Source organism: Cygnus olor, chromosome 7 (genome assembly GCF_009769625.2).
Source record: "Cygnus olor isolate bCygOlo1 chromosome 7, bCygOlo1.pri.v2, whole genome shotgun sequence".
In the NCBI taxonomy this organism is placed as follows: domain Eukaryota; kingdom Metazoa; phylum Chordata; class Aves; order Anseriformes; family Anatidae; genus Cygnus; species Cygnus olor.
The window spans coordinates 33,296,520-33,317,693 of NC_049175.1; the positions used below are offsets into that span (position 1 = coordinate 33,296,520).

The window sequence follows — 21,174 nt, forward strand, 5'->3', positions numbered from 1 at the left end:
ACCAGTAGTGATGCTCCACGTGTGATTTATTTAATTGTAGGTTAGATGCTCTTGTTGCTGGATATCCATAGAGCGGTGTGAGGGAAGTCCATCAATAGTTAATGGTCGGAAACGTGTCCCTGAAGGAACCGTCTTGTAAGTGGAGGCCGGGGACATGTAAGTGGCATGTTTGTGCCTCCCCAGCTCCTGAATGTGACAGTCGCATACCGTGCTGAGAGCCTTCGCCGTGGGGACAGGGAGGGGAAAGGCAGGTGGCTGTAAGTGGTCCCTGACATGTCACTGACCCTTCGGCTTTGGTAGGCTTGGCCAAGGCTGATGGTTTTGCTTTTCTCTGCGTGATGTGTCGTTGGTACTGTTGAATTGTTTCTGAGAAGTTCGGTCATTTTAATGGCGTATTTTACTAGAGAGAAGGGAAATATCGTTCGTGAGGCGTATAACTAGCACTGCTTGTGTTGCTTTTCAATACCACGAGGTTAACAGATCCGTGGATGACAGAGAGACTAATTCAGGTACCAGATATTAATATTTAATACTTAACCAAATGAATCTACCATTGCATCCGACATGCTGTCTGTATGTTGCCATACAAATTTAATGTTAAAATTTAAAATCTGTGATGTTGTTTGTTCCTCAGAGCAGGTAGGTGACAAATGGCCCAGCCGACAAGCACCACGTTAAGAGCAGCTGATTAATGTGGAGCCCTACGTTGGCCTGGAGTCACTGAGTAGGCAAATACCATACGGAAACGACAGCACAGAAAGCTGAAACGTTTTTGATATTGCTCTAACCTTGTGCTGGGATGAAAAAATGACCTTCTGTTGTAACATACAATATTCTTGTTTGCTGTGAGTAGGCCCTAGGGTCAGGTAAGGGCTGCTGGCCTGAATTGGTAGCTTGATCTCCGGGAAGGGCTGTACAGTTGGGGCTCTCCTGCTGACTTGGAGTTATGACCCTGAACAACATTTGAAAGTCTGAAGGAAGAAAGGGGGAAAGGAGATGATATGCATCTCTGTTACCGAGTTGTGTAACTGCAGCATGAATAATACCACAAGATGAATTACAGAGAGAGTCCGTTATTGAATTTCTTATAAATAGAATAAGAAAAAAGCTCAAATTTAATATGTACCAGTCTTCAATTTTTGTTTTCCGCTGAACTCTGCATAGATTCACAGCGATAAGCTGTTCGTGCCACGAAGAATTCACAGCCTGTGTGGGTGAGGCAGGCTTGAGGCGGATGCAGAAGCGGATTGCCCAAGACCACGTACATGCAGCACTTCAGTGGCACAGCTGAGGGTTGGATTGATCCTCAATCTTGAGACTGACGCTGAAACATGCTGCCTCAGTGTTCTTTTTCCTGTTTTATTTTTTTAAGACCTGTATGGGAAAAATCAATTTAACTGTGAAAAATGGGACCAGGAGATTTGAAAAGCTTTTATCAGACTGTGTGCAGTGGAAGAGTCTGACTGAAATTAATGCACATCTCTGAACGCCTTGCCTTTGTGCTGTATGGACTCGAAAGCTTAAAGTTACTGAGTGTCTTTTCAAATCTTTCTATCTGTGGCTTTGCCAGGATAGGATGAGTATATGTGCCCGTTTAAGTAACGTGCAAGACAGGATTGACCTCAGCAGTGTACAGCCAGTCCTACATCCTCGGCTCTGATCTCATCAGAAAACAGACCTGAATTATTCATGCAGCTTTTATGAGGATCATCTCTGAAAGTGATCGATGGAGGTGAGACTACGGAACTCATTCCTCCTTTTTATTTCCAGCGCATCTCCCAGTGGGATTACAGGAACGAAAACCAAAATTCATCTTCAGTACTAAACTGAGCATCTTAAGAAACTACTTTTTTTTTTTTTTTTTCTTGCTGATTTAGATTCCTCTCACGGTATTTGATAAATCATTCAGTAAATACTGATGTGAAATTTGTATCTTAACTATGATATAATAGCTTTCCATGCTTTGGATTGCCAGGTCTACTGGAATCTGTGCATTGCCTTTAGGTGGTGCCACAGCTCACGCTTATGAAACAGCACCGCCGCGTTTGCTCATTTGGGTCCCTCCATCGCACGGCTTTGGGACTCCCAGTCCATCGCGGCGTATGCCAGCTCGTCCAGCAGCAGGACCCAACCCTTGTGTGATTCTTGAGAGAATGTCCCTCTGGTGACAGATGGATGCGCTTTGAGCATTTTACTTGTTGTTCAGTTCTCAAGGTCCAGGTTTTGTTGACAGTCTGCATGGTGTGCTTGAGAGACTACAACTAAACTGGGCCAAGCTGCAGTAACAAGGTAAGTTTAGTGTCACGTAGGTTGGAAAAGACCTTCAAGATCATCAAGTCCATCAACCTCACCTATTTATTGTATTTTGTCCAAAGTGCTAAGTTTGGAAGGAAATACACAAATTTGAATGTAGATGGATGGAGGATGTTCAGCTTGGCTGTGATGGAGCAAAGCCCTGAAGCCAGTCTTGATGTTGCTCCTTGTGATTCGACGAGCCCTGGCTGCTGGGGAGCAGCGCCATGGCCCTCTCCTTGCTCCCAGCACGAGCGCTGCTTCTAGAAGATGGGAACCCAGCTCCTGCCTTCCAGATGCCAAAATACCACACACCTGTTCTTCTCCAGACTGTGTGCAGCAAACGCCAATAGATTGCTGCTCCGTTAGGCATGGCTTTGTTTTGAAGCGGGCTAAACACTAAATCCAAATTGTACAAAGATGTGACTGAAAGCGACGCGACCCCACAGCAGCTAGCGGAGCTCCCTCTGCACACACCAGTTCCGAATGCGCTCCCTTGCGCTCATCAGCGGGAAGCGATGCTGCTGGCCGCCGTCCACGTGTCACAGCCCTGCCACAGGCGCCTTGTTTAGGTTCTTTTGTAGGTCAGACGTCCCTTTCATGCCTGTGAAATAAAACCTGAGTGCACACTTGCGCCGTTTGTACTGCTGTAGCGTCAGTACTGGAAGAACCCGAGCGAGACTGCAGGACTCCTGGTGGGGCTGGAGGCATTGTAACAGCTCCACTGCAAACTCTGGTAACAAATCTAGGCTCCGAGTGACAACCAGGGTGAGCGTGCTGTAGCGGCTGTCCTGCTTGCAGAGGGCAAACAGCGAGGAGAGGCACAGCTGGAAGAAATCTCATCCTTGCATGCTGACTGCTTTCCAGCTACGGTGACAGAAAAGCTAGTTTTCATTCTGAAGTGAAGGACTTAAAATTATAAGTGTCCGTGGTCTACAAAAAAAAAGAAGGTAATGTAACTTCTGGGGCTGGATTTCCACGAGGCCAAAGGGAACAAAAAGAAGTCAACCCTGATAACTGCCTTCAGTTGCTCCAAGCCTCCGGGTGAGAGCAGGAGCGCTCCTACACCACAGCTCGTCCTGCAGGATGCCCGTATTTTGGGGCTCTCCCCTGCTCCTCTCCCTGCCTGCGTCCACTGCACTCGCTGCTCACCGGCTGCCTTCCCATTCACTGTTTACTGGCCATGTCTGAGGGGTGAAAGAGAGGGACTGTAAGAGTACTTCTAGTCATTTTGTTACTGTCATCCAGCCATTTCGTAGCTTCTGCAATCTCTCTAATTTTTTTTTTTTTTTTTGCCCATTGTGTACACAACCGAAGGATGCAGATGGAAAGATGTAAGATACATTATTGATGCGAGCTCCCCCTGATTTCCCAGGCTGGCTACAAGGCCATGTGAGTGCCTGCTGCACCCCATAGCTTTTAACTGCTTGGACTCGGCGCTTGCAGACCCGTTCTCTACAACGTTACGAGCCAGGACCAGCAAACAAGTTCTCCATCTCAAAACCCCACGTGTCCCATCTCACCCCACTTCGTCCTCGGCTGGAGCTTCAGGATAATGGTCAAGAGGACAGAAGGGGCTCTTCCCTCCACGAGATCTGGATCCGCGCCTGCTGCTCTGGCTCGGTGCTGGCTCTCACAGCACATCGCCGCCTGGCAAGCTCTCCTGCACCAGGAACTTTGCAGCAGCATTACTTATTTTTCTGTGCACTCCTGTATTTTTCAGAGAAAAGACATTACATATTTCAGCCAGTTCTATTCGTAATTTCCTTTTCACAGGAAATCCTGTTGTTCTGGGAAAATCTTTTGTTACAGTTTGAAAGTACAATTACAGTCTTAAAAATATCCTATGCGAGAGGGACCATCCCGTGTTTTCTCTAAGGAAAACCGACCCAATTCAACACAGGTTCTCGTTTTCCCAGGATATATGCGATGCAGACCTTGGAGCTCAGTCCTGGGCTATGCTCCCAGGCTTTATGCTCTCTCCCACATTGCAGGAGATGACAACGAACGCTTCTCTGGTGTGGGGCTTCCCTTCAGACCTCCGTGTTAAATACCAAGCTTTGCTATCACGACTGCTCCTCGTAACAAACTCAGCTGCATTTGAGTTATGGTTAAGAAAGTTTTTACTGATTATATTGCTACTTATGGAGGGGTGCAGGTGAAAATTAAAAGTATCGGATCGGAATCTTGCTGAGATTACTAAATATTGGCAAAACAAAGCTGTGCTGAAGCTCAGGCAATGAGAATCATGTGAAAATATGAGAGGGATGAATTACCTTTAATGTTGTTGGTTTAGATGGTAACTTTCTAGGTTTACTTTTATGACTGGAAACATTTCTCTACAAGAAAAATACCAAATTCTGTTTCTGTTTGGTTCTTCGACTGTGTTTCCTGAAGCACTTCTGTGGAAGGAGGAGAAAACATTACTTTGTTGACTAACTACGGTGTAGCTTTATTTCCAGAAGTTCTTTGTTCTCAGTTGTTCGTAAACTTAAAATATTTTGAACTTAAGGCACGCTGCCTCTTTGAAGGGATGTAGTTTAAACAGGATTTCAGGTTTTCAGATCTGCTCTTGCGAGAGTGGATTGCAAGTCCTTATGTGGTTTAGATCTTCACTTATCATTTAGGTTTCCCATCATTTCCTACAGGTGTTGCCTTTCAGGCTTGCATTTCCTTTGACTGGCTCCATTCGGGGTACTGCTGTTTCCTCGCTGGGCTGACACCAACCCATTGGGGTCCTTCTGTTGCTTGTGGCTGCGTGAGCCCACAGTGCTAGAAAAGGATTATTGACGATACCGGGACTGTGCATTTTACGCCTCATCTCACCTTTTTAACGAACCTATACGTTTACTGTTTACAGAGGGCTAGGGAAAATTCTACAAAAAAGTAAAAAGTGTTTCCCTGGAAGCAGGATACCCAAGGATGGGCTGCACCTCGGGTATCTCCGTGTGCACTCTCACCTGTAGGAGCACACACGGAACTTTGCTATTTTAAGAGCTTTTTTTTTTTTTTTTTTTTTTAATGAAGCTATGAAATAACTCTTGAGAAGATTCTTTTCGTTTTATGTGTTCGTTTATGCACGTTTGCACCAAGGAAAGTTTCGGAAACTGATATAGGGGTGTCGGTGTTGTGTGCGTGGTTGAACCTCCTTCACACTGAAAAGCAGGCTCTGCAGCATGGGTTTGTTTCCAAATACGTGTTCACTTTTGCAACACAAAGAAGTGACAAGAAGATCGTGGCCGTGATATTCTGCTCTGGAAATCACACTGTGGTGTAATATCTCCTTGTGGGTTCCCTTTGGAAATCACAGAGGTGGCCTGATAGCTGAGGTCTCTGCCATCAGCTCAGAAAGCCCTGTGTTTCCAAATAGGATCTTCCACTGCCAACATGAATCTTCCCTCTCCTCGCTAGACCAGGTTATTAAGAAAACTCTCTCTTGCTTGATTTTCCCCAGGAGCTCTGACTCAGAAGAAGCATTTGAGACCCCGGAGTCCACCACACCGGTCAAGGCTCCACCATCACCGCCCCAGCCACCCCCCGAAGCGGCGGCAGCAGTTGTAGCAGACCTAGCAGAACAAGAAATAAAGCCCCAGCTGTCCTTGGAAGACGCAGGTAAGGAGCATGCCATGGGTGGGACAGGTTGCTGAGGAAGGTGAAGCTGAGGTGAGGTGTTTGTGTTAGCAGAGGCAAGGAATGGATGCTAATAAATTGTTTCCTGGGAGATTAGTTAGTGTATGCTGAGCCTTGTCCGTGCTGAGAGGAGAAACCCTGTCAGCTCCTGGAGTAAAGTATTAGAGAATCTGCCCATACCGTTGGGCAAATAATAAAGGAAATAGGAGCTTTCTAGAAAAAATATTCTTCCTTTAGAATCAAATTTCATTCCCTCTTCCCAGTATTTTAGGAGCTTTTCGGAGTCAGATGCCTAGAAAAAGGAGGTACGACATGCAGGCACCTGGCTGAACACTGCTAGCAGTGACAGTTAACAAAATACTATTTCAACTGTATTGGCACCTAAAGCAGAAAGTGAACAAAAAGCTCCTAGAACAGTAGAAATATTTATATTAGCTCTGTGGTACAGTAACAGAGCAGTATGGGTGTGAATGTATAGGTAGTACAGATACATAAAAATGGAACATCTTGGCAAGGTAACTTTTAAGAAGGGAATATTACATTCCAGAAACAAAAAGCTTTGCCCTCTTCCCCCCCCCAGAAGGTGTTCTTTGTTCTCCAAATTGAATAATAGAATATGGGGGAGTAGAAGGCACTCCTTATCCCAAAATAGCTTTGTTTGGGTTGTCAAATGACAGCTCAACAGTTTAAGACTGAATTGCCTATTATGCTGTCTGTTTTCCCATCCAAAAGCCAAGTCATCTTGATTACATTGCTAAATTGTGTAAAGGCAATTTTACTCTAAGCAGGCTAAAGCTGGCTTACGTTTCCTTTGGAAAGCTGTATAATGTTGCCATGCAGTGCTTTAAAGCTTCCGTTTCCCACTGTAGTGGCTGCGTTTAGCAGTGGCAAAGCAACGTCCGTGGCTGGTGCATGTATTGCAAAGGCTGCCGAGCTTGATTTAAACCTTTGGGAATGCGACAAATAAGTCTTGGAAATGGCTTGAGACACCTAAAGCATTTCTGGGGCTTATGCATTAAGGAGCGCTCTTTAAGACTGTGATTTATGCTATGAGTTTATAAGAAACTAGAAAGATGTTCAACAAACTGATTCCACAAAACAAAATACTGGGAAGAGCTCTCCTGGCAGTTTCTCCTTTACAGTTCCTTCTTCGCTGCAGCAAGCAACTTTACTCGTTCTCCATCTTCTTTCCTTTTTCTAAATCTTAGTATCTGTGATGACAAAACAAGTTAAGTGCTGAGAGAACAAAGAAAGCATATGCTAAACAGCATTGCAGCATGTTTTTAATTACTGCTGTAGATTATCTTCAACCCCTGAATACACATGTGCGTCCCTGTCACATGCGATTCTTTTCTTCCTGTGTCCCAGACCTCCTCCTCCTTTCTTTTGGGCATTCCCAAATAAAGATAGGAAACTGACTATATCTATTCATAGCCAGCGTGAACTATATTAAAAGCCATTGGATGGCAGAGATGAAAATGTTTCATTTGCGAATCAGATTTGTCCATGGGAGGCGAATTGCCACAAACTACCAGAGCTGCGTTCCGCATTCCAAAATGATGCAAAATGCAGTTATACAACGGGGGGGCTATACAGGAGAAGGGAGCTGTGTAATGCAGAAAAAATTCAGATGTAGGAGGGCAACACAAAGCATTCACTTATTTCTGAAACCTTTTGAAGAAATTAATAACAGTGAGACTGTAATTTAGGTGTTTGTGTGCTTCAGAGAAGTGACATTTTGGTTTAACGTTTTGTGTTTTATAAACCACTCGAGTCCCAGTTATCTTACCTCATAGGTTGTGTATGTGGCTGCACACAAACAGGATGAGTTACTGGGGGGCTATGGGCAGTTGAAGCAGGGCTCCTTGTTGGTACCATACAGCTAAATAAAGAGGTTTCACTAAGAGGAATAAGGAATACGGGCAACAGGAGAGCCCGGCACGCAGCGAGAGGCAGCGCCGGCCAGCTGGGGTTCTGCTTTGCCAGCCGCACGCCTTTGTCTTCGACAGGACGCTGGTGATGAAGCGTGTGTTTGGGTGGAAGGAGGAAGCACAGAAGTGTTTGAAGGATCATTTGATCTGTATCTGACAACAATTATGGATGCGGACGGTTGCGGTGATGCCGCATCGCGTCATTAGCGCAACAGCTGGACCCCACTGCTGGAAAGCCAAGAGGAGAGTTTTTAATTAGGTTGACTTCAACGCTGGCTTAATAAATATGATGAAAGTGAAATACAGCTAGGGTCACCCTGGGTTCGTGCCAGCTCCTGGTGGTGTGAAACCTGCTGCATGGCCCCAGTCCATCAGCGGCAGAGCGAGGGGCTGAGCAGAAGAGGGGAGCCGCTCGGCGGGCCGGTCTGGAGGGAAGCGCCCTTCCAAACGTTTTGTTGGCTGTGGGGAGCGCGGGTTGGACTCTTGAAGCAAATGAGCTTGAGGTTGGTTTTTTGTTCTCTTCTTAAGTTTGGTAGACTTTTAAATTATCGTTTGTGGTGCTTATCTGTAGGCCAGGAGCTTTCCGTGCACCTAGTTCAGGTGAAGTGAATGCACAGGAGGCTGCGGGTCCCCAGCCTGTCCCTTCGGCTCCTCGCAGCAGGGTCCTCTTCTTGGTCCAACTGAGCACCACGAAGTGCTTCAAGCCCTTTCTCTCAAATTCCCTGTCTCTGGCCAGGAATTCTTGCTTAGGCAGGGGCATTTCCTCTCCCCCTACACTCTCCGATGATTTAGCGAACTCAGATTATACACGGGGGAAGATGCAAGAGCTGGAGCCCCGTCTACTCATTACAACCCACTCATCTCTCGTGGGAGACCTGTGTCCAGTTCCTTCTTGTGCCAGGGGAACTGAAGTCAGCCCTCCCAGTAGAGAGATGATGACCCAGACGAAAACAAACTGAATTTTTCTCTGGAAAACATTCTTTTGTGTTTTTGCCTGACACAAGAAAACTGAAAATAAGCTTTATATCCAACATCTTAACTCAGAATAAATGGCAGAAGTATTTTTACAGCAATTTTAACAATAGTGCTAGTAATTGATTTCATAACTTCAAAGGCCTTTATGACAAGCAGGAACGTGAAATAAGCTGTTTGAAAATGTGTAGTGTTAGGTAATTCCAATTCCTATGTGCTATAGGCAAAGTGTGCTTGTCTGCTGAGGCATTTCGTTATAGCAGTGTGGGGGTGCATGCTGCATGCATTTTCCAAACATTTCTTCATCCTTGTTTTTCCTCTAGAAAGCAGAAGTATAATTTAATTTCTGCTGTATTTGCTTTATTAGGCCTGGTAACTTTGTGCTTGCCTGTGAGCACCGCATCCCATGCACGCGGGCTGCAGCTTCCTTCAGGGAGGGCTGGGGCTGCCCCACGATCCTGGTGGGCTGTTGGAGGTTTGCTGTCAGCCGAGGTGCTGTCACAATCTTGGTACAAAATCATAACGCGCAAAAATTGGTTTCTGTAGTTGACTAGATAAATAAAAAAGTATCCACTTTGTCGATTTTTGTTTGTTTATGAATGCAAGCAGCCTTATAATAGCTTTCCTGCGAGTTTTTCTTCTGCCACGGTAGGTGACATGAAAATGCCACGCACTGAACGTTTCATGCCGCTCTCACAAGAGGTCTCACCACCTACAGTCAAGAAGCCTGGGGTTTGTTGGTGCTTTTTTGTTGTTGGCGGTGTTTTTTTTTCATGCCTAATCCAGGCAGACTTTCTCTACAAAGAAATGTCCGTGCAGAAGGAATAGTCCTTGGGCCTTCTCAATGAATGCAATGGGAGATTTCTTTCGGGGAGCGCCTGTTTTTCAGTACAGGTTTCTCTGCTGTCGCTCATGCTCCTGGAATGCTTTCCACCACCTAGTACCTGCCTGTGGGCATCTCCTACTGGGATGATTTGTGGGGGACTGTCAGCACCCTGCTATAAGCCTCTGAAAGGCATAAGCCTGGTTTAAAATGTTGTGCTGGCCTCTCTCCAGGGCAAGTTCTGCCTTCCTTTGCAGAGCTTGTAGCGTGGTACCTTCCTCCACGATCAAGCTGCATTTTAATGAAATGCAGTAATTAGTAAGACTGATTTGCTTAATCCTGTGGTCTAAGAAGACAAATGGTTCTGCTCTCTGAATATTCTCTTAAAGTCAGGTCTTAATACCTCTTTGTAGTGCTACAAAGCCGTGCTACTCTGCGACAGCAAAGAGCGTTCACCTCTTCCCCTCCTGCACTGCTGCCGTTCCCAGGCAGGTGACCCCCGTGCAGTGGGGCAGGAGCCGAAGAGCAGCATTGCATGGCTCCCAAAAACCATCTTCTCCATTTCTCACGTTGTTCCATAAAGAAACAATGGAAATATCGCAGTGGCGAGCTGAGCTGCGCTCTGCAGAAATCTGCACTGTAAGTGAAGGATTTGGTGTGGAGGAAGCTGTGAAATAATCAACCAAAGGGCTCCAAGCTCCGTGTTACGTCGAGAACATCAGATTGGAAGGCTGGTCTACCGTGAGCATGGGAAGCATTGCACATTCATTTGCTGCTGTGATGCCTTCCCAAATTCAACTCTACCGCATCTGTCTGCTGCACTACAGGTCCTGCAGGGCATTGATTTTATATATATCTATATTAAATATATGTTTGTACTGACTTTGAACAAAAAGCCTCAACCCTGGTGGGCACACGAGGGAATGAAAACCACGCGTAATTTCAGAAGGCTCTGTTCAGATCCCTCTTTTATTTCACGCTGACCTAGATTTGTTCTGTGCTGACGTTGTAGAGCTATGTGGTTTTTATAGCTCTGTATCCCGGTTAGGTGTCTTCCCTTCCACGGTGGTGTAAAACGCACAGATGAGCCTAACGCTGGAGTTTTACGACACTCTTTGAGTCCCACCAGTGTCAGAAGTGAGGTGTGTGTGTGAAGCAAACACGAGCTCAGCAAATTGTGGCTAATGAATGGCCAATCAGCCAGACTGAAACCAAGTACAGCCCTGTGGAGATGAGGAAAAAAATAAGCTGTCCTGAAATACTGCCTCATTACTAGCATTCATTTAGGAAAAAAAAAAACGCAGTAAAACAATATGTTTAGTTCACGTAACTCCGTAAAATTTGAGTCTTGAGAGAAACTGTGTAGCTGTCACTCCTTTGAAAATCTCTGAAAATACCTGGTGCTGCTCTAAGCTACTGCTATGGGAAATGTATCTGATTTCCGTAAATTTTTTCTGTTCTCTACATCCATAAGTAATAATTCCCGTAATTTCTATGCAGAGATACTGTTTCTTCTGGAATAAAGAAAAACAGTTCTTTCTGTTCTTAATCCACTCATAACTTCTGACAAAAACGTGATTCATTCTCTGTCCACCTTGCTTTTATGAAAAGCAGTAATGAATGTAGCTGGGCAAAATGGAAATTGTTTTGCAAAACATGTCAAGAATGAAGTGAAAAAGATGCATAGAAGTTTCTCTGAAATCATTTAAGGATGAGCAAAGCATTCATTTTTGCTTGAGTGTGCTTCTCTTTAAAATTGCATGACATTAAAATTGAAAACACAAAAAATGCTGCGTTGCTCAGTGGGAAGCACTGAATCATTTTGCTCCCGTTCTCATCGGAGGGAGCCCAGCTGCTGGGTGCAGCCCTAGCAGCCAGCTTAGCGTAGCGTGGGTTGTGAACTGGGGGGATTTCCCAGGGCTCCACACCCTGACCGGGACACGGACACGGTGGTGGAGGTGACGGTGTTAGGCTTGGGCAGGGACAATGACAACTGTAGCAAACCATATCCAGGATCCGTAAAGCATTTTGGTAATCAACTTTAACGAGGTGGAAGGCAGAAGGGTCCATCATCTTAATCCTTTCCTACTGGTGTACTTTCTTTTTGATATACACTGTATATTTTTCTATTTTGTCCAATATAATTGTTATATAACAAGTCAAGAGACTGCTATAAATCTTCTTAGGATTCCATTTGATAAGCGAGCCTTTAATTACAATGAAAAGATGTTCTGTTGAATGGTTCTGGCATATAATTCTCTCTATAAAATTTTCCTTTCATCGTTGAGTTAGCACTACGCTTTGAGAAATCTGTTTTGAATAATCTGTAGGGAGCTTCTAATTGTCTTTCTTATAGAATATTTGCAACCGAGATTACTTGTATAGTTGTTGAACTGATTATTATTATTATTTTTATAATATTTGCCATAATTTATTTCATATGAAATTCTCCGTGATTCACGTCTTATTGTAAACTTGGAATTATGAGGTCAAAGTTTAGTGTACTGACTTCTTGGGGCAGACAGAGGAGCAACATTGATGGGTTGTGGAGAGGAAGCCATGTTCCATTGTGCTGTCCCTCTGGGAAATTAGTAAAAATAGCACATGGGAAATAAAACTTAAGATCAACATGTAATTGCTGAAGCAGTGGCCAAATTTACAGGAAATTTACTGCAGAAGAGCTCTGACACAATGCTGTGAACTCTTTAGAATAGGAGAAAACGAGCAATAAAATGTTCAAAGTTCAGATTTTCTGGTATGTGGCGTATTTAGCATGTTACAGTAATATCCACCTCTTTAACTAAGTGAAAATTAGTTCAGAAGGTATCCTCAAGAGGCTATTCCAATGCATATTTTGTGTTTTCATGCAACTTGACTTGAATCTTTTTCCTGGGGAGAATTTTTTTTTCTTATCTAGTTCGTATATTGAAAATGTCACTTCAGTTCCTATGTCCTTCAATCATTGCTTACTCCATCTGAATGATTTTTACCCTTTCTTTTTTACTATTTTTATTATTTTTTGTGTGTGTGTTAGTATTAGATTACAGCAAGATTACTAAGCACCAGTTTTTAAAACGTGTTTAAAATTCGATGATTTTTCTGTTTGTTCCCACAGGATTATCTTCGGAAACTGTCCCTGTAGCTGATGTGTCCCACAGTGAATCCGTTGAAGAAAGCCCCTTCCGTCCCGCTTCCCATTCTTTTTCCACTGTCTTTGATGAGGACAAGCCAATAGCCAGCAGTGGAACGTACAACTTGGACTTTGATAACATTGAGTTGGTCGATTCTCTCCATGCCTTAGGACCGAGCTCTCCGGAATCGAAGAATCGTGACCCCAAAGCGAATGTTCGAAGAAAATCGACCGATTCAGTGCCAGTTTCCAAATCTACATTATCTCGGTCTCTTAGCTTGCAAGCTAGTGATTTTGATGGAGCGTCTTATCTTGGCAATAACGAGACGCTAGCGCCAGCAGCAGATGCATATGGTACTGGTTCGAGTAGTGCTTCCAGTACCCTTAAGCGAACCAAGAAATCCAGGCCAGCTTCCTTAAAAAAGAAGCCGTCGGCAAAAAAATCTCTCGATGCTCCGCCGGTGAAGGAAACGCCACAAGAGCCGTCTGACCTTGACCAAGCAGCTTCTGCCCCAGGTGAGGATAAACCAACATCTGATGCAAAGGCTGACTCAGTAAAACCTGAATGTACTGAACCTTCTAAAATCTCTGCTGAGAAACAGGAGGCCCCGGCTGTGCCTGAGGGATCCTACCCTTTGGATCCAGACAGTTTTGAAGGGATTAGTGCGTTTAGCACTGGAGGCAGCAAAGTACAAAACTCTCCCCCTGCCAGTAAGAAAACGCTACCTCTTACAACGGCACCTGAGGCTGTGGAGGTGACTCCGCCTGACACCGGAGGACAAGAGGACCCTCCGGTCAAAGGTGTTGCGGTGAGGCTGGAGTTTGATTATTCTGAAGAAAAAGGGATCGGTGAAGACCCGCAGGAGAGCACTCCTCCTAAAAAAGCAGGTAAAAAGCCTGGTGCTAAAATGCCACTACGGAGGCCAAAGACTAAAAAGTCAGTGGAAAAGCTTGATAACGTTCCGACCACACCAACCAAGACACCCACTGATCCAAATGAGATCCCTATCACAAAAGGATCTTACACTTTTGATATTGACAAGTGGGATGATCCCAATTTTAACCCGTTCTCATCTAGTACAAAAATGCAAGAATCTCCCAAACTGCCTCAACAAACGTACAGTTTCGAGCCAGACATGTGCGAGGACTCTATTGACCCTTTCAAGTCGTCTTCTAAGATCGCCAGCTCGCCCACCAAATCTCCAGCCTCCTTTGAGATACCAGCCAGTGCCAATGAAACAAACGGGACCGATGGAGACAGCTTGAATAAACCCGCAAAAAAGAAGAAGACGCCTCTAAAGACGTAAGTTAAAGGGCTCATCTGTTTCTGGATTAGAAGCAGCGCATCCCCACCCGTTAGCCCACTTATATCAGTTTTAGGGTTGAATAGAGAAAGGAAGATGCCACTGAGTGTTGTTAACCATGCAGCTGGACTCCTGCCTGTATGTGCTTTCCCTCAACCTGTTACGTCAATAGCTTGATGTTTCCAGACCAAAAGGGAGAACCAGGGATAAATTAAGCCAGATGAGGCCACTGGACTGGGCATTGGGTTTTTGAAGTTTAGGGGCTCAGTGTAGCTTTCAATCTGATTAAGTCCAAATTTTCTCAAGTTTGTGCCAAATTTTCTGTGACCTCATCTTGGAATTTGAAATTGTTTAAGCTGATTCATACCAGTAAATAATATTTTATGAATCATATTTTTTGAGTGGGACATGAAATAGTAAGGCAAGAACAAATCCCCTACTGCACACAGCAGGTTTTATCCGGTGACTTACACTACTGAAAAGAAAACACATCAAAAGGTGCGGTGTTCTAAGAAGTGAAATGGATAGTTTTTTAATAGAGGACTAAAAAACTTGAAGTTTCCTTTCTGTGAAAGAGCTTAGGATTCTTCAGAAGGGTTGAAATCTCCTAGGCTGCTACATGGTAGGGAAACATCCAGCTTTTAGGCACATTGGGCAAACTGCAGGATAAATGTTCTAAATTGTTGTATTTAGATATTTGGATAGGAACCTCAGTGGCTAGTTCTGGTAATCCAATGGTTCACTTGCTGGTGTGCATGTTCTGCTATCTTACCCTTATCTTATATTTTTTGGGGTTGGTAATCAGTAAGTTTATACCCCATTAATCTGAAATTGTTATTCTGTATGTATCTATAAGAAAATATCTCGCAGCATGTCTCTTTATCGTTTAAATGTCAGCTAACTAAAAATAATGTGACTAAAAATGGGTAAAAGCCTAGCAATTTGAAGAGTTAATGTAAAGCATGAAATAAATGTCCTACCTTGTGCAGTGAGAAGAAGATTGTTCAGTTTTCCTGAGCTGCCAGCTACCATCCAGACATCTAATTCACCTCCCTTGCCAGATTTGAGGAAGCGTGTGCCATTTTTAGTTTTTAGGAGCATTTCTGACTTCTGGAAGTCAGACTGCTGTACAGTTGAGATGCTTATTAAGGGAGGAGCCTGTTTTGGTTTTGTTTTTTTTTTTTGGTGGTGGTGGTTTTGCTTCTTTTTGAGATGTGCCGCACATGTAGGGGGAATTAAGGTGAGAATTAAGATGGATACTAAGCTGATGCATTTTCTGAGCCTAAAGTCCAAACTGGTTTGGTCCAAAAGAAAAAGATTTAAAAGTCTGACTGCAGGAGAGGAACTCTTTGAGTCTTGCTTGGGAAGTCCAGAAGGAGAGAGGGGGATTTTAATGTCACCAGATCCTGAAGTCCGGTATTTACAGCCAGCCAGAGCCTCCTTGTGTCATCCAGGAGTCATTTTGGAGCGGACAGACCCCCACTACAAACCTCGTGGGTCCACTATCTGCTGTGAATAGCGGAATTAATTCCAAATTGTTAACTTGGGGACAACATGAATTTAAAAAGAGTTTTGTAAATCTTATTTCAGGAGGGTTACAGGAATTTTTTGCCCTAGGACCGATTTTGCTGCGTTATGATATACATCTGCCCACTGCAGCCCCATAACCTGCTTTTGCAATGGGTTCCTAACAAAGAAGAGGATCTGCACCTTAATGCCAGCAGCTCTAATGCTTCTAAAAGAAAATTGGCCTAAGGCTTGCTGGGGGCTGCTGTGGGAAGCAGTGGCTGTATTTGCCTCTGCCTGTCACTGGTTTCTTCGCAAAAAGGGCTCTCAGCATGGCTCCTCCATGGGATGCAGGGCAGGCATGGGGGCAGCAGATGGGGCAGCAGAGAGAAGCTGGAGCAAAACGCTACGGCTCCAAGGGGCAGAAAGGAGGGTGTTTGAGGTGGAAGTGATGCTGTGATCTACCAGGACTTCTAAAGCCCTACTTAGTGGCTTTTGCCAAGTCAGGGGGGTTACTAGCAGCATTGAGGGTTACAGAAATAAAACTCCACGGGCCAGTTTGAGAACGTTTTCCTCATACAGCCAGACTTCAATTTCTAGGTGAGGCCTATGGGAGGTGAAGAAGCCAGGCACGAGCTTAAGCCCTTGCTAAGCTTGACTACTTTGAGCCTGTGCTGTACGCTGCCTTACATCCGTCACAATCAATAAAAATAACCGGCTGTTGTTCGTGAATGAAACCTGAAGCAGTCGAAGGACTGACCCCCGTGTGAAGAGGGGGGATTTTTAGAAAGGATGGCAGCTTGACACAAATCACTCGCTGGTCGTATGCCTAAGTGCTGAGCTGTTTGGAGACAGCTCATCGTGCTCAGGTGATGCTGAACAAAGAGCAGCCGATGCCTCCCGAGTGCCTGCTGACAGCGGTGAGGCAAAACAGGGGCCTTGTGTCGGCCTCGCTTCCCAAAGCGCCGGGCGAGAGAGATGGAAGGCGCCACCTTCCGAGGGTGCCACCCGTGAGGAGAGCGGCGCAGAAGCTGCCGGGCTCGGTAGCAGTGCTCTTCCCCGAAGCCTAAGCGCTGTTCCAGGCGGGCTGACATCCCTCACCAACCGAGTGCTGTGTTGGGAAGGCAAAAAGCAGGTGGCTGCCATCAGGGCTGGTTGATAAAAACTTAACTCAGTGGCCTCAGCTTTGAAAAATGTGCTTTGTGAGATGAAAGCGTGTCTAAAGTATCTCGCTGAATTTCAAAACATGAAAGAACTTAATTAATTGATATTTTTTTCTCCTAAACTATTTCACAATAAAAAGTAGAGGTTAACCTTATGCAGGTAGAAGATGTGCATGACCGGGTTGCCTTAACACATTAACATTAACGGACTGTTTGTAGGTTTATCTTTTTTGTCAGTTCCTTCTGTCTGTCTCTCTTTTCTTTGTCTTATTTGTCTTAGGATGGTAGAAGATGTGATGTCTGTATGTTCTCTGTTGTAAGTAATTCTAAGCTAACATTTCAAGTTTCTTCTTTGATTTATGGGCTTTTTAATTTTACTCATTTATTTTGCAGCATGATCAGTTAATCAGCATGAAGCTCTTATGCTAACTGTGTCACTTCACTGGCACATACGAAAGCTTTTTTAAGTAAAACGCCTGCCTGTGAATGAGCTACAAGAATCTGGTGCCTCATTATCTGTTTGTCTGTCAAAGAAGATCCTCTTTTAAAAACCATACAGATTTCCTATCCTTGAGCTAATACAGTAAAGTTTTATTTCTGCTGTTGTACAACAACATTGTACAATCACTCTTGCTTAAGTACTGCATAAAGTGTTTCTCCTTCTTAAAGGAATAAGTTATCCTAATTATTTCCAGCACCCTAACTAGAAAATTAGTAGCACTGAACACCCTAATATTCAGCTGCCCGATTTATTTTCCCCTACAGATGTGGTATTGATTCACCCTCTACGAACTGAAACCCTCCATTATAATTTCCAGTGTTGACCTTGCCACTCATTGATCAGGGATGAGCCGATGGGCAGTAATTTTTGGCACAGCATCTCAAATTCTAACATTAAATCTTTATCAGTGAGTTTGGTGTAATATTTTCCGCCTTTTCTAGTTAGTAGCGAAAATGTGTTTGAGTAGCTGTGGCGATACACAGCAAGAGACCAGGTAGATAATTGGTTTATGTCCCTGTTAGGAAATACCTTCAACCAGTTGTGAATAAACATAAAGGCAACACTCATAAATATATCACATATTCTTCATTCTTTTTGCCTGTTTCAAATTTTGGGGATTCTGAAGGGCTGCAGTGTGTGTAGTCCCAGTTTGCATTTGAGCTGTCAGGGGAAGCAGAATTGCCATATTGGTTGCTGTAGCTGTTTTTAAGGGGGGACTGTTGGGTGTACGAGTAAAGATGGAGCTTTGTGCTGGCATCTTGGCAACAGCATCGGCCTCGCTTTTTGTGTAGTTCATCCAAAGCACACCCATTTCTTTCTCATCTTAATGATTTATGGGCTTCTTAGAGCTTGCTGACTATCACAGTTTTAATTCTCAGGTCATTCTTGTAAAGATGTGGTTTGGGCTTGATTTTCAGGTGGGAAACTGAAGCAGACAAGCTAAGTAGTTCGCTTGAGGCCACTGAGGATGCCTGGGGTGGAGCGGGGATTTGAATTGCAATGAAGCAGCTCTGTAAACGTGTCAGTAGCTAGCATGAAAGAAAAAAAAAAAAAAACAAAAAACTTTTTTTCAGTGAATTTAGAAATATGGCAATCCTGCTTTTCTCAGCTTTTGGGGAATCAAGGCCTGTTCCAAGTGCATGACAAAAATAAGTCCCTACAGCATGTTTCTCTGTGGTGCTGCTGCCTAATGGATGGGATTTTGAAGCAGAAAGGCTTACAGAGATTGCATTTTCTGTAGCTGCCTCTTGCTAAGTGTGAAATGACACTATTCTTTCTGGTATTACCATATTAACTGTTTTAATTCTATTTTTAGTGATACTTTTAGGGTGAAAAAATCACCAAAAAGATCCCCACTATCTGATCCTCCTTCTCAGGTAAAGTAGTGCATCATTGTGATCTGTGTAATTGTATTCTTGGAGGGGCACAGAGAGAAGTTTCATTTACTTAAATGTAGAATTTAATAGTAGAAGAGTTGTTGTAAAGAATATAAGCATATTGGTGTCCATGTATAGCACATAGGCCTATAATCATAAGGTATTAAACTTTTGGCCTGCATACGATGTATATTAGCTCCTGTACAATGTATATTAGCCCTGGGAATTGCAATTAGACTATTAATGAACGTACTTTGGAAAGCCCTACATTACAACAGAGCAGCAAGATGAATAAATACCTTTAAGTCAGGTATCAGTCTGCAAAATGAAGCTAACTATCTGACTTGGGAAATTGATATCAGAAAGTAAGAAACTGAATGCATAAAGCTGGTGGGCTGGAAGGAAAACAGAAATAAAACACATGGGCTGCTCTACCAGGAGCATGTGCTTGGATGGTTTTATTCCTTGTCGTAAGCAGCCAGCAGGTGGCTTTCTTGGAAGAGGAGTTAACAAAAGCTGCTCCGTGTGCAAGAGCCCAACTGCTTTGATGCGGCACGGCTCCTTCCGAGCTGCTTTCATCTTCCCCTCGGCCATCCTCCCCTTTTATTGACAGCCCAGAAGTGAAGAAAGGGTTCCTGACCTCTCAGCCCTAGGCAGGCTTGGTCGTTTGAGGGAAGCCTAAAAAGTCGGTGTAGCTACTCAGGGACTTCTGTCATGGGTGATGGGTGCCACTTATGTCGAGTGCCTGACAGATTTAAACCATTCTGGGTTTTCTTTCTTCCTTGTTATCAAGGCAGCTTTGCAACACGAGTGGTTATCATCAGCGAGTTTAGTTATACTGGGAGGACTTGTCACTAGTACAATTCCCAATGAAGCGCTTAATATTTTTCTGTAAGTATTTTATACAGGGCTGCAGTGAAGAGCACGGAATTAAAAAGATGACTGTGGTCAGGCAGAGGAATTCAGCGTTGACTATTCTGCCTCTTAATGGAAGAGAAGAGCATTAATCAGCCCTTGTTTTCTACAGGATCCCACCCCACTGCCTACTCCAGAAACACCTCCTGTCATATCCACGGTCGTTCATGCGACAGATGAGGAGAAACTGGCGTCTTCGGTGACCAGTCAGAAGTGGACCTGCATGACTGTGGACCTGAACACGGATAAGCAGGATTACCCGCAGCCGTCTGATCTGTCTACATTTGTTAATGAGACTAAATTCAGCTCTCCTACCGAGGGTATGCTTTATGCAGGACTGTCTGCACCCAGCTAATGTTATTTTTTTAGGAGCCCTAAAAAATGATGCTCTTTGGACCAGTTTGAGGAACTTGGCACTAATGGGGAGCTGAATAAATAACCCAAATTGTTTTGTCTTGGGTTTTCAAGAGAGAGTAGAGAGGCAGCTCAAAGGAAAATGAAAAGGTCTTTTGGAGAAAATTAACTTTTTCTTTCTTTTTATGGTTACTTACAGACATGCGGTGTTCTTCTGTGCATGCTACCTGTTCTCTCTGTGTCATCACAGGAGACTAGGGGCTGAAACTGCTCTTGTTTAGTGCTCTTAGATCCAGGGTCACTGCACCAGTGTTTTTGCCTGAGCCTGTCCCTGTCACGTGAGTGGTAGAAAATATGATCGAGTATTGAAGGCCCCAGGTTAAAATCCTGCTCAAAGGTTGTGCATTAAGACCCTTAGCATACCACCTCCCCTCCAGGCTTCTGGGATCCAGGTTTCTTTATGCACAAAAATGCCAGGATATCCCCCATGGAAAACAGTAGCCATTCAGGAGCCAGACAATATCACCTTCTATGGCGGCTTATTATGATTTTTCCTCTAGTCCCTTTCTATAAGCAGCTGCAAGCTAAAGCTGGAAGTTTCTGTGAAGAGGGCTGTCGTTCCAGGTCTGCAAAACATGGAAGAGAGAATTTAGCCAGTTGGAAATGTGTGTGTGGCCTTCACTGAGGTTACCAGAGGAAATACGGCTCTGCAACATCTGCTCTAGGCAGATTGTCGGCTTTGAGGGCGGGAGGAATGCAGGAGTTTAACTTGGCTTCAACTTTTCCTTCTTGATCAGACTTCATTATTTTTCCTGACTTTTTGACCCGAGTCCCAGGCTGCCACTAGAGCTGCTCTGTACCATTTTAGCCAGGGTCTGAGGAGTTTTTGCCTGATTAAAAACTGCTAAGCTTTTAAGTCAAATGTGTCTGACACTAAAAGGCATGAATGATCACCCTGGTTTTAATGGGACCGCACATATTCACATGCACGTGCTCATGACTTTTTGGAAATCTGTTGAGTCTTCTGTTCAGATAAGTATTTCAGTCTGGGTAAATCCGTTTGGTTTTCCAGTCAAATGAGAAGTTTTAGATAGCAGATTCACTTCATTTGGGTTAAAAGAAATTTTTAAGTCAAGAAATATTTTTTAGAAAATAACCACCAAAATCTGGGAAAAATTAAATTATGTGGAAGGAATTAGAACAAAAGAAGGGCGAGAGAGACTCTAAAGCAATCATTTGAGCTATCAAAGAGGTAGAAGAAAGAGCACAAAGCTCC

The 21,174-nt window shown here is 44.1% G+C and overlaps 1 protein-coding gene across 12 annotated transcripts in view; it reads left to right on the forward strand.

Moving 5' to 3' along the window:
* Positions 1-21,174, forward strand: part of TACC2 (transforming acidic coiled-coil containing protein 2) — a 121,913-nt gene that overhangs the window by 74,882 nt on the left and 25,857 nt on the right. For 9 of the 12 annotated variants that reach the window (XM_040564429.1, XM_040564432.1, XM_040564433.1 and 6 more), the window contains 5 exons: positions 5,747-5,904; positions 12,764-14,081; positions 17,032-17,067; positions 18,569-18,629; positions 19,657-19,864. In XM_040564429.1, coding sequence (XP_040420363.1) covers positions 5,747-5,904; positions 12,764-14,081; positions 17,032-17,067; positions 18,569-18,629; positions 19,657-19,864 — 1,781 coding nt within the window. The remainder of the gene's footprint in view (positions 1-5,746; positions 5,905-12,763; positions 14,082-17,031; positions 17,068-18,568; positions 18,630-19,656; positions 19,865-21,174) is intronic. The other 3 variants (XM_040564424.1, XM_040564425.1, XM_040564426.1) reach the window with 2 other exon arrangements.